Source organism: Centropristis striata, chromosome 18 (genome assembly GCF_030273125.1).
Source record: "Centropristis striata isolate RG_2023a ecotype Rhode Island chromosome 18, C.striata_1.0, whole genome shotgun sequence".
In the NCBI taxonomy this organism is placed as follows: Eukaryota; Metazoa; Chordata; class Actinopteri; order Perciformes; family Serranidae; genus Centropristis; species Centropristis striata.
In genome coordinates, this window is record NC_081534.1 from 9597323 (window position 1) to 9614112 (window position 16790).

The 16790-nt window shown below is 38.7% G+C and overlaps 1 protein-coding gene across 3 annotated transcripts in view; it reads right to left on the reverse strand.

Annotated features, from left to right (window-relative positions):
• The window catches only part of enah (ENAH actin regulator), a 127711-nt gene that overhangs the window by 26882 nt on the left and 84039 nt on the right, over nucleotides 1-16790 (reverse strand). For all 3 annotated transcript variants that reach the window (XM_059356720.1, XM_059356719.1, XM_059356718.1), the window contains one exon: nucleotides 7293-7630. In XM_059356720.1, coding sequence (XP_059212703.1) covers nucleotides 7293-7630 — 338 coding nt within the window. The remainder of the gene's footprint in view (nucleotides 1-7292; nucleotides 7631-16790) is intronic.

The following is a 16790-nucleotide window of genomic DNA, read 5'->3' on the forward strand; positions in this document are numbered from 1 at the left end:
AAATTACCAAAAAAAGACATTAAATGACCAAAGAAGACAGAGCTGACTTCGAAAATGATTTGGCGACCCCCAGAAATCATCTCGTGACCCCAATTGGGGTCCCGACCCCAAGGTTGAGAATGGCTGCTCTAGTGTACAGTGGCTATGGACTGGTTACCAGTGTCAGCCTAGTCATCTCCCAGAAGGATGACTAAATAAAGATCTGTTGGGTTTTGTGGAAAGTCTTCATGTTGGTTTTAATCCAAGCTATTTGAATTGTGATAATATATGGTAATTATTTTAGAATCATGCTAAACCCTAGGGCTGGGGGATATGGACCAAAAGTCATATCCCGATATATTTAGACTGAATATCGATATATGATATATATCACAATATTTTTATCGCAAACTGAGAGCAAATTTTCTGTCAAAGTCAAATATGACATGTCACAAGCAGTTTTATTAAAACTGTTTAAGTAAATCTGAATACTGTATAACATATATTATATGTATTATTATTATTTTTTTAAATAAAAGCTTCATAAATAAAAAAATATCTTAAATAAAAACAGCCTATAAACAAAATAGGCCAATCTTTTTCTGAAATAAATATATTTATATGGGAAAAGAATAACGAACATTACAAAAGAACTAAATATTACAAACCCTAGTAAGGGCAGCATTTATAGATAGAAAGAAAAAAAATTGAACTATATCAATATATGCAATATGGTGTAATTCCATATCACTTTTAAAAATATATTGATGTATCTTTACATCGATATATCGCCCAGCCCTACTACACCCATATCTCTACTTTATAGGTTTCAATGGTGTTTAATAACTTGCTATAGACTATAAAATATGGTTTATGAGGAGTGTCATATCATATAAATGCAATGATTTTGTATTAATCTCTCCTCTGTTTCATTACATGTCTATCCCAGCTCAGCTGAGCCCTCTCTAACTAATTAGCTTGATTGTGGTTGTGTACCACTCTGGTGCTTAGCATAGCCTGGAGTGTGTTGCATGCAGCTGCCACACTCTGTGTGTGTGTGTGTGTGTGTGTGTGGAGATGGTGTAAAGTTGTTAATCCTCTGTTAACCTTTTGCTCCACTTCCCTATACTAGCAATGCCACTTTCTACAGTCCTTATTCTCATAGCCGGAGTAAACTTTTTTTGTCCAGGGTTAATACTATATAGACTGCAAAAAGGTATGTCTAAAAACAAGATAAAAACACTAAATCTGAGGGAAATGATCTTGCTCTTAAAACAAGAAAAATTATCTAACACTTCGAAATCTAAAGTTTTTTTTTAATCTTGGTAAGAAACAAATAATTGTCAATGCACTCTGCTCGGGCCAGTTCATCACTGCTTGTAGCTTCAATTTATCTTGTTTTAAGAGTTAATTTCTTATTTTTAGCGTTCAACATTCTTATTTCTAGATTTAATAACACACACTGGGGAGATTTACAGCCTAGTGTGAAGCAGTTGGGATGAGAGCCCTCACCTCCAAGTCTGAGGCCCCGGTTTTCTCCTGGAAAGCATTGGATTGTTGCATTGTTTACATTTTAAACAACACCCCAATGTCTTTAAAAGTATGTATTTTTATTTTCATCTGTCCTGGGAACCCTTCAAGGTCCCCCAGGAAGAGCTGGACAGCGTGGTAGATTTACATCTGGATGGATGGATGGATGGATGGATGGATGCATGGATGGATGGATGGATGGATGGATGGATGGATGGATGGATTGATGTATGGATGTATGGATGGATTGATGTATGGATGGATTGATTAAAGGATGGATTAAGGGATGGATGGATGGATGGATGGATTGATGTATGGATGGATTGATGTATGGATGGATGATGGATGGATGGATGGATGGATGAATTGATTAAGGGATGGATGGATGGATGGATGGATGGATGATGGATGGATTGATTAAGGGATGGATGGATGGATGGCTGGATGGATTGATTAAGGGATGGATGGATGGATGATGGATGGATGGATGGATGGATGGATTGATTAAGGGATGGATGGATGGATGGACTGATTAAGGGATGGATGGATGGATGGATGGATGGATTGATTGATTAAGGGATGGATGGATGGACTGATTAAGGGATGGATGGATGATGGATGGGTGGATTTATTAAGGGATGGATGGATGGAGGATGGATGGATGGATTTATTAAGGGATGGATGGATGGATGGATGGATGGATGGATGATGGATGGATGGATGGATGGATTGATGTATGGATGGATTGATTAAAGGATGGATTAAGGGAGGGATGGATGGATGGATGGATGGATGGATGGATGGATGGATGGATTGATGTATGGATGGATGATGGATGGATGGATGGATGGATGGATGGATGGATGGATGGATGGATGGATGGATGGATGGATGGATGGATGGATTAAGGGATGGATGGACGGATGAATGGATGGCCAAAGAAAACCTGACATACAGAAATCTCACTCTCACAGACATGCATGCATAATCAGATATACATAAACTTTCTCCCTCACATACATACCACAACCTTGACCTAGCTGTGCAGGATCACACACACACACACACACACACACACACACACACACACACACACACACACACACACACACAGAATTGGAATTCACAGAATCACCTGACTGGTAGTCATAAGACAAATAACCTGATGAATTAGTAAGACTGTCTGGCTTTTTTCCAATTCCTCCCAGCTGAGCGTTCTGACAGCTCATGCTGCATTTACCATTTATCCTCTGGAACTTGACTCACTGCTCATTCAGGCTTCCACACCACTACACACACAATTTCTCCTACATTTCTTTTGCATTAACCCACAATTTCTTTCCAACCTTCACTGTTTCCTAACTCTGCACTATGCTGTCTTCATCCTTTATGTCTCCATCTTTATTTTCCCCTTTCACTAAACCTTGACCTTTTCCATACTTCTTCATCATTCCACCACCCCCCCTCTCTCTCTCCGTCTCTCTGTAGCTATGGGCAGGTCATGTGACTAAGAGGCCCCAGCTTTGCTCTGCCATTCCATAATAACCAACACATGATCAGAACACACTGATTACACGGAGAGCTGCGCACGTGCACACAGAAAAATTAAGCGCACATGCACACACATGGGCAGATGACAAAGCCACACTGGAGCCAAGCCTTAATGGCACCAAACCAATTGTAGGACTTCAAATAAAAAAAAAACAATAACAGCAAAAGGAAAGTCAATCGACCTTAAATATTTTTTTCAAAAATCCAGATAAAAGAAAAAATATACCAACACCATTTGATACCCATGTTCTGAACAATTTGCAGAATATACACTCAAACAATGTGCACAATGGGGACGTTTTAGATACAGAAATGTGTGTGTGTCATATGAAAGTAAAGCAGAGGTCGGAGGGAAAAGGCTCACCTTCACATCTTTAATTTCACTGTTCAAGATTAAGTGCAAATTAGAGTAATTGCAATTTCTAGCAAAAAAAAGCTTCCACAAGATCAAGGACAATCTTGAACAACTTAAGAGAAAAATGCAAAAACTACAAAATTAAAAGGTCAGAAAATCGCTGAGAGTGCTCTTGACAATGCAGCTGCTCTAATGTAGTGACAACATCGCAACAATTTAGGACAATTTGTCAATTTTCTTAACTGATTTAGAGAACAGCGACAGAGCACAGCTTTCAGAGACACACTTGTCCTTTAAGAGAGAAACAGTGCTATAAAGCAATAAATGTTAAATCAGAAGCTCACATTAAACTAAACAGAATCATATGTTCAAACAATGTGTGTGCACTGCAAAAAAAGGTGTGTCTAAAGATAAAAACACTAAATCTGAGGGAAATGATCTAGATAATTTCACTTGACAAGATTTCTGAAATGAAGATTATTAAATCTAGAAATAAGCATGTTGAACACTTAAAATAAGAAAGTAAATCTTAAAATAAGATAAATTATCCAACACTTCTAAATCTAAAGTTTTTTTCATCTTGGTAAGAAACAAATTATTGTCAGTGCACTCTGCTCGGGCCAGTTCATCGCTGTTTGCAGCTTTAATTTATCTTGTTTTAAGAGTTAATTTCTTATTTTAAGCGTTCAACATGCTTATTTCTAGATTTGACAATCTTAATTTAAGAAATCTTGTCAAGTGAAATTATCTGTCAATGCAGCAAGATCATTTCCCTCAGATTTTGTGTTTTTATCTTGAGTTTAGACACACCTTTTTTGCAGTGTGTGTAGGTGTGTGTGTGTTTTATAGTATATGAAATAACTCCCCCCTCTTCTCCTGGGATATTTCCATGTACACACACACACACACACACGCACACACACACACACACCCCTGGGGGTCTCACCAGCATTTTCCCTGATGATGTATTTTTAGCCTCTGAGTTACACCACTGAACTGTGCCTGCCTGCTTATGTGTCTGTGTGTGTGTGTGTGTGTGTGTGTATTTATTTATGCGTATCCTAATAGGCCGATCATGGCACTGAAGCGCAACTCACAACGCTGACCCAGTCCTTAAAAATAGCTAATTTCCCTTCCTATCAGACGACCAAAGCCGTGATCCCTTACAGCTTCACTTTCTGTCAATAAATTGGACTGAAAATATGTTTATTAATTTTTAAGCACTAAGCTTAAGATCCTCCTAGAACAGGGGTATATGATCCAAGTTAATAAACTGTGAAGGAATTTGATTCACAGGGAATCATAGTTGCCATGGTGTATAAAGCAGCATGTCACACATGTTTGGATGTGTGTGAAGTAGGGCTGGGCGATATGGACCAAAAGTCATATCCCGATATATTTAGGCTGAATATCGATATATATCCTGATATTTTTATCGCAAAGTGAGAGCAAATGTTCAGTCAAAGTCAAAGTCAAAGTCAAATATGACATGTCACAAGTAGTTTTATTGAAACCGTTTAAGTGTACATAAATACTGTATAACAACAGGAGAACCTTTTTTTTTTTTTTTTTTAAATCAAAGCTCCATGAATTTAAATGAAATAATATCTTAAATCAAAAATAGCCAATGAAATTGAATAGGCCAATCTTTTTTCTGAAATAAATATATTTATATGAGAAAATAATAAAAAACGTTACAAAATAACTAAATATGACAAACCCTAGTAAGGGCAGCATTTATATATAAAGAAAGAAAAAAAATGGAACGACATCGATATATGAGATATGGTCTACTTATGGACTAATTCTATTGTGTTGGATTCATTCAAAATTCTCTTGATTTAGAATTACATACATAGAAAGATTATATTTAATGGGATCGAAATAAGTAGATTCCATCTCAAACATTTTTATATTAAAGTTACTTAAGCAAATGCCTCAAAATCAAGGACGCATTTATATTTAATACATTTTATCAAATATATTAAGTAAAATGAAATGACTACAGAATAAACTGATCTGCTTTTTTTAACTTGTGTCCTTGTTCTATTGTGTTTTTTTTCTACTGTTGTTTTTATTTATGCTACCTCAGTATCTTATTCTATTGTATTTTATTGTACTTGAATACCGGACTGCTGTGACAACCGAATTTCCCTTTGGGGATGAATAAAGTAATCTATCCATCTATCCATCCATCCATCTATCTATCTATCTATCTATCTATCTATCTATCTATCTATCTATCTATCTATCTATCTATCTATCTATCTATCTATCTATCTATCTATCTATCTATCTATCTATCTATCTATCTATCTATCCATCTATCCATCTATCCATCTAATAATTTATTACAGTGTATCGATATATCGCCCAGCCCTAGTGTGAAGTGTCAGAAGTGATGTGTGTGTGACTGGTGTGAGGCCTGGCGGTGAGTTTCCTAAAGTAATGCACTCAACCCCAAACTCACGTGCAGAGAGCGACATCCATCTCCCCCATGCCCCAGTGCCTTAGCAATCTGTTAATAGCGCCCATCCAGCAGATGGGCAGCTGCCCAGAGCTTGGGCCAGACACAGAGCTGCTCTCCACTCAGAGGGGACCCGGCCCCCAGGCTACAGGTCCTCCACCCAGAGGCCCTTTTGGACTGTTGGAGAAGAGCTCTCCTTATAAGCACCACGCTCATCTGTACCTTTAAACTCTCACGTGAACCATTACAGCTTCAATACAACCAGCTACGCTAGGTCATTGAAATAAACCGTGTCCACACTACACACTGAATCTAAACAGGGCCGGAGTCTGCAGTGTGATCACACTTCATAAAATCCTGCACACTCAAAGTCTGACTTTTGAGAAGGCTGATGATGCACACTGTTCTCACTGCAAAAAGGTGTCTCTAAAAACAAGATAAAAACACTAAATCTGAGGGAAATGATCTTGCTGCATGGACAGATAATTTCACTTGACAACATTTCTTTAATTAAGATGGTTAAATCTAGAAATAAGCATCTTGAACACCTAAAATAGGAAATTAACTCTTAAAACAAGATAAATTATGTAACACTAAATCTAAATTTTTTTTTATCTTGGTAAGGAACAAATTATTTGCAGTGCACTCTGCTCTGGCCAGTTAATCGCTGCTTGCAGCTTTAATTCATCTTGTTTTAAGAGTTAATTTCTTATTTTCAGTGTTCAACATGCTTATTTCTAGATTTAACAATCTTAATTTAAGAAATCTTGTCAAGTGAAATTATCTGTACATGCAGCAAGATCATTTCCCTCAGATTTAGTGTTTTTATCTTGTTTTTAGACACACTTTTTTTGCAGTGCTCCCACAATGCAATAGAGGAGCTGCTCCCTGGTACAAAATTTGACGCAAATATGAACAAACAAAAAAACATAAAATATCTAATGCATCCTTGGAAACACATTTCGATGTCTATTTAAGAAATGAAATTGGTTCATGTTTGATTGACATGCATAGGATCTTGTATTTCATCACTTCCCCTTTGCATAAGATGATTGATTCAAATGCTAACCACATTAAGTGTAAACTCAGCCTGACATATACAAATTGATTTCCTGTGTACTGTATGCAGGTAGGATGCAACATGGATACACCAAAATTCAGTCCAGGTTTCGCATCACAGTTTTTTACACAAGATTAATACTACATATACTATATTTGCTTTGCACTTCTGTAAATCTCTTGTGAAGACAACCTGTGTCGATCTATATTTCAGAGTAAAAGGAAATTTGTTCACATTTTAACACATTTTAAATCAATAAAACTATGCACATCTTCAGTGCAATAGTTGCTACATAGTGCCTGCAGTGTCTGTGTGTGTTAAAGCAGGAAGCTAAAGTGATCATCACTCACCAGCGTTGGAGATGCGTCTCCCTCTCTCCCAGTCCTGCTGCTCTCTGTCCAACTGCTCCTGCTGCTCCCTCTCTGCCTTCTCCCTCTCCATCAGCTCACGCTCGCTGCGCTCCTGCTGCTCCTGGCGCTCCCGCTCCAGTCTCTCCCTCTCCGCCTGCGCCTCCCTCTCCTGACGCTCTCGTTCCTGACGCTCGCGCTCCTGTCGCTCGCGCTCCAGCATCTCTCGCTCCAGGCGTTCCTTCTCCTGATGCTCACGCTCCTGACGCTCCCTTTCTTGGCGATCTCGCTCCTGATGCTCCCTTTCCATCTCCTTCTGCTTCTGCAGCTCCTGAAGCTGCCTGGAGGATGAGGAGGAGAGGAGAGGAGAGGAGAGGAGAGGAGAGGAGAGGAGAGGAGAGGAGAGGAGAGGAGAGGAGAGGAGAGATAAAGAATGAATTATGTGGAGAAAATATTAAAGACAGAAAGGATACATAATAATAATAATAATAATACATTTTATTTGTAAAGCATTTTTTATAAAGAAATCTCAAAGTGCTACAGAAACCAGAAACAAAACAGACAAAAGACTAAGGGAAAAACTCAGACACATTAAAATCAGCAGTAGATAAAAAAAGACATTATTACATTATTAAGAGATTAAGGTGCAGAGACAATAAGAACATCTAGGGACAACCTAAAAATGAACAAAAAAGTAGTAAATCAGTGTGTGGCCTTTCTTGACCCACAGTCAGTAACTGTTGCCATTATATAAGTTGAAGCTATTTTGGGCACATTAAACACGCAGTGACGACTGCCTGCAGCCTTAAGGCTCGCTGTGCTGCTACAGAGTCGACAGAAGAGAGACAAAATAATAGACATACAAACTATCATTTGCTTGTTTTTAATTGATGATCATTTGTAAATTACATGTGATGTAAATGATGTTAAGTATGGTGTGTTCAGGGAGCTTCTCCATTTGCTGTTCGATACTAAGTGTGCCTGCAGATCCAGCTATAATCACTAGGTGTCAGCAGAAGGCAGCATGTGGAAGGCAGCAGAAGCAGTGGAAGGAACATTTGATGCATGCATGTGTGTGTGTGTGTGTGTGTGTGTGTGTGTGTGTGTAAGGGGGTAGAAAGAGAAATGCAGCAGCCATTTCACATTTACTACATATACTAAAAAGAACTATAGGGATCCCTGTGGGGAAACTGTGCTGTTTGTAAGAGAAGATCACAAAACAGCAAGACATAAATAAGAATAACTGCCAACAGGGTTTTAAGGGAGGCCATGGTGACATGTAGCAAAGTCTGAATATTATATTAGTTACATATTTGTATTAGTATTATATATATAATCACATGCTCATAGGCAGAAAGACTAGTCGACATGGAGATAAATATACATCAATATAAAAAATAAATATACACCTGAACTTTTCGTTAATGCAAATATGTAATCAGCCAATCACAATGCAAGCAAGCAACTCAATGCGTTTAGACATGTAGACATGGTGAAGACGAGCTGCTGAAGTTCAAAGCAGCATCAGAATGGGGAAGAAAGACGGGGGCACGATGGCGCAGTTGGGATCGCTGTCGCCTCACAGCTAGAAGGTCCTGACCCAGTTCGATTCCCGCCAGGGACGCTGTGGGCAGTGGAGGCGTGTCCCCACCTCCATGTCTCCAGCACCCGTGGGGCTGTTTGGGGCCTTTATGTGTGGAGTTTGCATATTCTCCCCTTGTCGCCCGAGGTTCCCCCTACAGGGAGCTCTCACAAAAACATGAAGTGATCCTGGTCGCTATAGTGCCTCCCTCTGGTCGGTCGGGGAGCCTGATGGGTGAAAAGAACCGGTGGGAATAACGTGATTCTGACGCGCCACGTCCTACCGGGGAAACTCCCCCTGTCAGGTGACAAGAAGCGGTCTGCTAACTGCTCAAGGTAGCGCCCAAGATCATGAAATAGGCAATTGGCACAGGGTGGAAAATAAATGGGTTACAAAAATCGTGGGATAAAAACTAAAAAGAAAAAAAAAAGAATGTGGAAGAAAGGTGATTTAAGTGACTTTGAATGTGGCATGGTTGTTGGTGCCAGAGGGGCAGAAACTGCAGAACACACACAACCATCTCTAGGGTTTACAGAAAATGGTGTGAAAAAGAGAAAATATCCAGAGAGCCTTGATGCTTGTTGATGCCAGAGGTCAGAGGTGAATGGTCAGACTGGTTGGAGATGATAGAAAGGCAACAGTAACTCAAATACCTAGAAGCAGATGTAGAGGTAGGTAGACCTTGTGAGCTGATAAAATGGCTGTTGAGTGTATATCAATAATGAATTTATATTTTTGTATGACAGCGTCAAAGATAATTTTTAGACAATTGCTATTGTTATTTATTTTTATTATTAGGGCCGGGACTTTAACGTGTTCATTAAGATGAATTAATTACACAAAAAGTAACGCGTTAAAAAAATTGACGCATTTTAATCGCACGGATTTTTGCACCGCGGAACGTTTCTCACTGGATGAGTTTCAGGCGGACCGATTATACTAGAGCACCAACTAGCATTCAAGAGTTCAGACAACAACAAACCACAGTGAACATGAAGGAAGAAGCTGATGAGACACTTCGGTTGGCCCCGTGGATGATGGGACATTTTGTTACAAAAAACCAACGGATGGAAGCGTCGATAAGAGCATGGTTGTGTTGCTATGCAACAAGGAATTCACATATCACCGCAGCACATCCAGCCTCAAGTATCACCTCAATGCTAAACATATAGCAGCTAGCGGCTAGTGTGGTAGCTAGCGTGGATTGTGTTTTACTTAAAAAAACCAAAGTATTCTAGTTTACAGAAGGTCTACCTACCTATAGGATACCTGAATTTATGAAATGTACTATATTTCTAAATATACTATTGCTACACTTAATGGCAAAAATTGCACTGGTCTGTTGGACTCGAACAAAAATAAACAATATTGTTGTTGTTTAAGCTTATGTATTCAGTCATTATTCAGTGGCATACTAAAAATCCATGTGAAAAAAATTACTTCTCACTGAGAAGAAAACACTTCTCAGGTCAAATATTTATATGCGATTAAAATGCGATTAATTTTGATTCATTAATTACAAAGCCTCTAATTAATTAGATTTTTTTTTTTAATCGAGTCCCGGCCCTAGTTATTATATTTACAAATGGAAAGCTACACAATCTATCCTTCATCACAACAAGTGACAGGTAGTGTGAGATAAGAGGGTGTGTGTGTTGGGATGATTGAGGGGGATACGAGAGAGAACTAACATGTGACAGGGAGAGCAGATGCAAACTGTGGGAGGTTGTCATCTGTCAGGTTCACACACACACACACACACACACACACACACTGAACTGGAAAGACTCGCTGTCTTGTCACATTCTATGATTTACTTACTCATAAATTGCATTGGCTGTAAATGAGCGAGTGTTACATTCATAAATTACGCAAGCAGGGAGGAAGATGGTGGGAACTGGAGCTAAATGCCAACATGCACTTGACACACACACACACACACACACACACACACACACACATCATGTCATGCTGGCAGCTGACTCACAGGTAAAAGTCAATCATCAGCATAAATGTTGCTTAATGTAAACACACTCCCTTTTCCTTCATCTGTCCCGGTGAGACGCACAAACCTCACTCCGTTAGTGGCACAGGCACATGTCTCAAGGCATGTTTGGACCCGCAGGTTGTCACACGCACACACACACACACACACACAGACACACACAGACACGGTAGTGATGTCATGGTCCTGGTTCTGTTTTTCCCAGGTATCTTTGGGAATAGTTCCCATGGATCAGGCTGCTTCCTGTGAGTCAGCCAACAGCACACATCACTGTCATCATGTCAAGTACACACATATACTTTGCACACAAAGTCACAATCATCTTCCAAGCGGTGACAAGCAGCAAGTTCTCGAAAGCACGGCAGCTGGCATGCTGATTTCTGAGTTTGTTGAGAGCTGGTGTTAGTCTGCGAAAATTAGGTCATCAAGACTGTTTCTCTGGCAGGGTGTAAAACAACATTTGATTTGGTTATTAACACTGTGTGGTTGAGGACTGAGGCTCAGTACTTTGAATACTGACCATAAAGGTGTCTGTAACTTCAGGTATCAAAAGTATTATATAAGGTCGGCTAGAGCAGTGGTTCCCAACAGGGGGGGCCCGACCCCCCAGGGGGGCGCCAAAGATCCACGGGGGGTCGCAAAGCCCTCTTGATTCGAAGGGATGTAATAAATCTAATGTGTTAAATATAGATGAGTCAGCATTTAATTCATTAGTGGGACAAAAATAAGGACTACATTAAACATTTATTCATTTATTTAAATAGAAAAATCACAAAAGAAAAGTTTAAAAACAAAGGCTATATCATGAGAATACGGACATGTGTAACATCCCTCCTGCAGTATACACAGGTAACCTCACCTAGTGGTAACCTCACTACGTGAGATTTTAAAATATACATTACTGCAAAATATACTTACAGTATAAGTTCATAAAATTAATTTTATGTTCAGCAGGCTATTCAATTTCATGATCCTACTAACCCATACCAGGATGGTTGGACCCAACCTGTCATATGCCACCTGGCATCACCTGTCAATCACTTGAAAACTCAAAGATGGAGTCGTGGTTGAAGCGTAGCAGTTATAGTTTTAAATGGTTATATGCTCACTGTTTTTACTACATTAGTTTGAATCACTACATTTTAGTGATGAGAAACATTTGCAATAAATTTAGTCATGGATTATTAACATTTAAAATGTTTTAAATATTTTTTTTTTTTTTCAAATGTTTTAATTTTGTATGTGTTTATCAGTTCCAAAGTTTAATAAATCAGACACTGATGGCACAGCGCTCTGTTTTTAAGTCTTTTTTTTTTTTTTTTTTTTAAATCAAATGCTTTGCCCTGGTTCGAGGGTACTTGGCTGAAAAATATTTCACAGGGGGTGAAAAAAGGTTGAGAACCACTGGGTTAGACTGTCCTTCAGGACATTCCCTGGTCTTGGTTGGCCCCTGTCCCCATGTTTCCAGGTTCACCTCTGCTCCTTGTTTGTAGCAGCAGTAATGAGTAATGAGAAGAGATTGAATCCAAATGGCTGTGTTAGATATAAGTGGTTTGACTTGTCTTGATATATAAAATTATATCAAGACTAAAATATAACATTTCTTTAAGTCTTAAATACGCACATCTTTTAAATACATTTATAACAAAATCAGTTTGAAAATGTTTATTCACTGAAAACTGAATATAAAAGCTGAAAAAAGACAACAACATTGTAGTTACTGCACTCTGTTTTTGCATTATTAGTAGTGATTTTTTAGCATAAAAATGACATCATCAATACATGTAGAAATAAGTGTCATATCACTTATCTACAGAAAACCAATTTGGCTGGCCAGTTAAAACACGTTAAAAACTTTAAAGCAGTTTTTCTCAGTTTTACCTTTAGCATAGTTACTGCAGTTAGACTTTGTAGGGCAGTATATCCATGTCCAATTACATTTCTTTTCATCTAAACCAGCTATTCTCAACCTTAGGGTCCCGACCCCAATTGAGGTCGCAAGATGATTTCTGGGGGTCGCCAAATCATTTTGGAAGTCAGTTGTCTCAACTGTGTTAAAGTGTTTATGTGTTTTAGTGTTTTTGGTCATTTAATGTCTTTTTTTTTTTTTTGGTCATTTAGTGTCTTTTTTTTGGTCATGTTGTGTCTTTTTTGGTCATTTTGTTTCCTTTTTTTGGTCATTTTGTTAATTTTTTTGGGTCATTTTGTCTTTTTTTGTCATTTTGTGTCTTTTTTGGTCAATTTGTGTCTTTTTGTGGTAATTTTTTGTCATTTTGTGGTCAATTTGAGTCCTTTTTTGTCATGTTGTGGTCAATTTGAGTCCTTTTTTGCGTAATTTATATATAATTTTGTCGTCATTTTGTGTCTTTTTTTGATCATTTTGTGTCTTTTTGTGATCAATTTGATTCTTTTTTGGGGTAATTTTGTGTCTTTTCTGACAAATCCCAAAGTAGCAAGCTATTACTTTCCAAGGAGTCGCTGGCTTGAAGCTGACTGTTACACACTCAGGAGGTCAGAATGGACCTTTAAACTTATAGCAAAGGACTTAGATTGTTAAAAGTAACAATAAAAATATAAAAACATATATAAATGCACAGACAGAGAGATGTTTTAGTTGTTGTCTACTTCATTATTTGTCCAAAATTCGTCATATCAACTGAGTTTGTATGATCTGAACTGTGCGTGTGAGATTCTGTTAAGTAAGCGGGGGTCGCGGACAACATGCATGTTAAATTGGGGGTCGTGACTCAAAAAGGTTGACAACTACTGATCTAAACTATATAAATGCTTTCTTAATTGACAGGCTAATAGTTTATTTATCTTATTGATTTATTATCTCCAGAAAGTGCCAGGATGTCAGCAAGAGGTGAACCCAAACTCTCAGGTCCCCTTCAGAGCCACATTAGTCCCAGCTCACATGATTATGTGTAAGACGCTTCATGTTTTTTTGTTTTTTTTTACCAGGATGTCAACAAATTTGAACATAATGAGGTGGTTAATGAAGAAATGTGAACAAAGCAGATGTGACGAATCATTAAATATGTTTCAGCCGACTCTGTGTCTCTGCACACACACACGTCACTCAGTGGAAAGGATCTCATCAGTGCATTGACTAATGCTCTGTTTGCTTCCATTACGACTGATTAAAGTGAATATTTGAAGCACCAAAGCTAATTCCCTCAAACCTGCAGAGCTTAGCTGCGACACGGCTGCAGAGAGCTCACATCCAGCGATCAGCTCCACAGGATTATCCTTCACCAATGAGATGCAAGGGAAAGGTGTGAAGGAGATTTCAGACCATTCTCTCTTTGCATCTGCCACACCTCAATCTCCCTTTCTCCTGGATATCCTGAATAAGACCGAGTCTGTCCTGAGTCTCCATTAACCCTTTGGTGCACAATTCATGCTTACTGTGTGTCTCTTTGCTCTATCTTTTTAAATCATTTTAAGGGCCGGGACTTCAACACGTTCATTAAGATTAATTACACAAAAATTAACGCGTTATAAAACATTTACGCATTTTAATCACACTTATTTTTGCATGTTTCTCACTGGATGAGTTTCAGGCGGACTGATTATACTGGAGCACCAACTAGCGTTCATGAGTTCAGACAACAACAAACCACAGTGAACATGAAGGAAGAAGCTGATGAGACCACTTTGGTTGGCCCCTTGGATGATGGGACATTTTGTTACTAAAAACCAACGGATGGAAGCGTCGATAAGAGCATGGTTGTGTTGCTATGCAACAAGGAATTCACATATCACCGCAGCACATCCAGCCTCAAGTATCACCTCAATGCAAAACATATAGCAGCTAGCGGCTAGTGTGGTAGCTAGCGTGGATTGTGTTTTACCTCAAAAACCAAAGTATTATAGTTTACAGAAGGTCTACCTACCTATAGGCTACCTGAATTTATGAAATGTACTATATTTATATCACATTTTAACACAACATTTCTTCATTAACCACCTCATTATTATTATATATATGGAAGCGTCGATAAGAGCATGGTTGTGTGCAAGCTATGCAACAAGGAATTCACATATCACTGCAAAACATCCAGCCTCAAGTATCATGATATCTGATCATTATATCAATTTTTCCTAGAATTTGATTTAAAAATTAAATGGCCTAATACTATAATAATAGTAATTTGTTTCCAATTATTATTTTAGCAGTAAGAGGGGCCAAGCACTCATATATTTAATATATTTAACATGTTTATGTATAATTTTGTCACACATACTATATATCTGGAAGGTATTCATAGCGCTTCACTTTTTCCACATTTTAGTTATGTTACAGCCTTATTCCAAAATTCATTAAATTCATTCTTCCTTAAAATTATACACACAATACCCCATAATTACATTTCTGACCCATGTTGTGCATTAGAAGTGTAGTGATACAAAAAGGGTTTTTTGTTCAAAAAGTAAGAAATGAAAACAAAAAACTAGGATGTATGATGATCAAAAATTGTGAAAGATAGAGAAAATAAAAAACTCAGTCGTGTCACTTTGGACCCATGTTGTGCATCAAAGGGTTAAAGGATGGGAAGACACACAGAGACAAATACCATGATGACCTAAATCACCTAAACCATATCAAAATGTCTAGCTTATTTATATTTATAAGTACACGCATGCTTGTCCTTCTATCTTTGTGAGGACTCTGTATTCATCAAATGCATTCCCTAGACCCCTAACCTTAACCATCACAACTGAATGCCTCAACCCAACCCTAACCACCCTAACCTAAACCTAATTATAACCTGAACCTTAAAATCCTCAGGTTGCTGGTTAAAGGCATGGTCCTCACTATGTAGGAAGTACGAGAAGACACAAACACGCATTCTTGTACTTCTATCATTTTGAGGACACATCACTAATGTAATGAATTTGTAGCCGGTGACCCCAACCTAAACCTGAAACCAATTTTAGGGCCTTTGAAGATGTGAGGTCCACCTGAAATGTCCTCACTTCACAAAAATGTCTTCACTCTGTTAGTTAAGAACTAATTGTGGTCCTCACTTTCATTGGAGTACACACACACACACACACACACACACACACTACCTAAGAGAGCTGCCCCAGTTCTCACGGTGTCTCAGCGGTCCATCGATGTAATTACAGAAACACAGGGGGAAGCTGCATTTATGGCCGATGGGAGCATGGCAGGGTCGTGTCTCGGAGGATTTGACGCTCTCCACTGGGGGCTTCCCTCATCTATATCAAGATATTTTCTCTCAAAGCAAATGAGTCCCTGTGGGATCCTTATTAAATACAGCTCATGATGTAATGGTGTGACAATAATAAAATGTGTCTAATCAGGCGGATCACAGGGGGCTTCACAGTTTTTACTCATGTTGCTCTTTTCTATGCAAAGATGGTTAAACTGCTAGCAGCTAGCAGCTTGGAGCTGGTACAGCGGTGTTGGCAAATTAGCGCCAACTTTCTGTTCATACCAGGCGGCAACCTCCCGGTCTGAGCAGTGAAGCGAACAAGGAAGAGCCTTAAGCCTGCGATCTTTCAAAACTCCAACAAAAGTGGTCGCCAATGACCAACATTATGGTCGTGATCACTAGTTTCAAGTCTTCTTCAAAATAATATGTTAATTGTTTGTAATCTCGCGGCTCCCCAGTTCATATTAGAGTTGTTCCGATACCAGTATCAGAAATTGTTCTGATACTGCCGAAAATGCTGGCATCGGTATCGGCGAGTATTGGAGTCCAGGCAACGATCCGATACCATGTAATTTATTAAATTAGTAATCTATTCACTGGTTTGCTCCGTTAAGCTCTGGCACAGTTCTTCTTTGCCGCTCTTAAAACAGTGGCGTTGTGCAGCTGCTGTTTTAGAGGAACAAGGAGGAACTGATTACGTAACACAGACACAACAGACACACACGTGT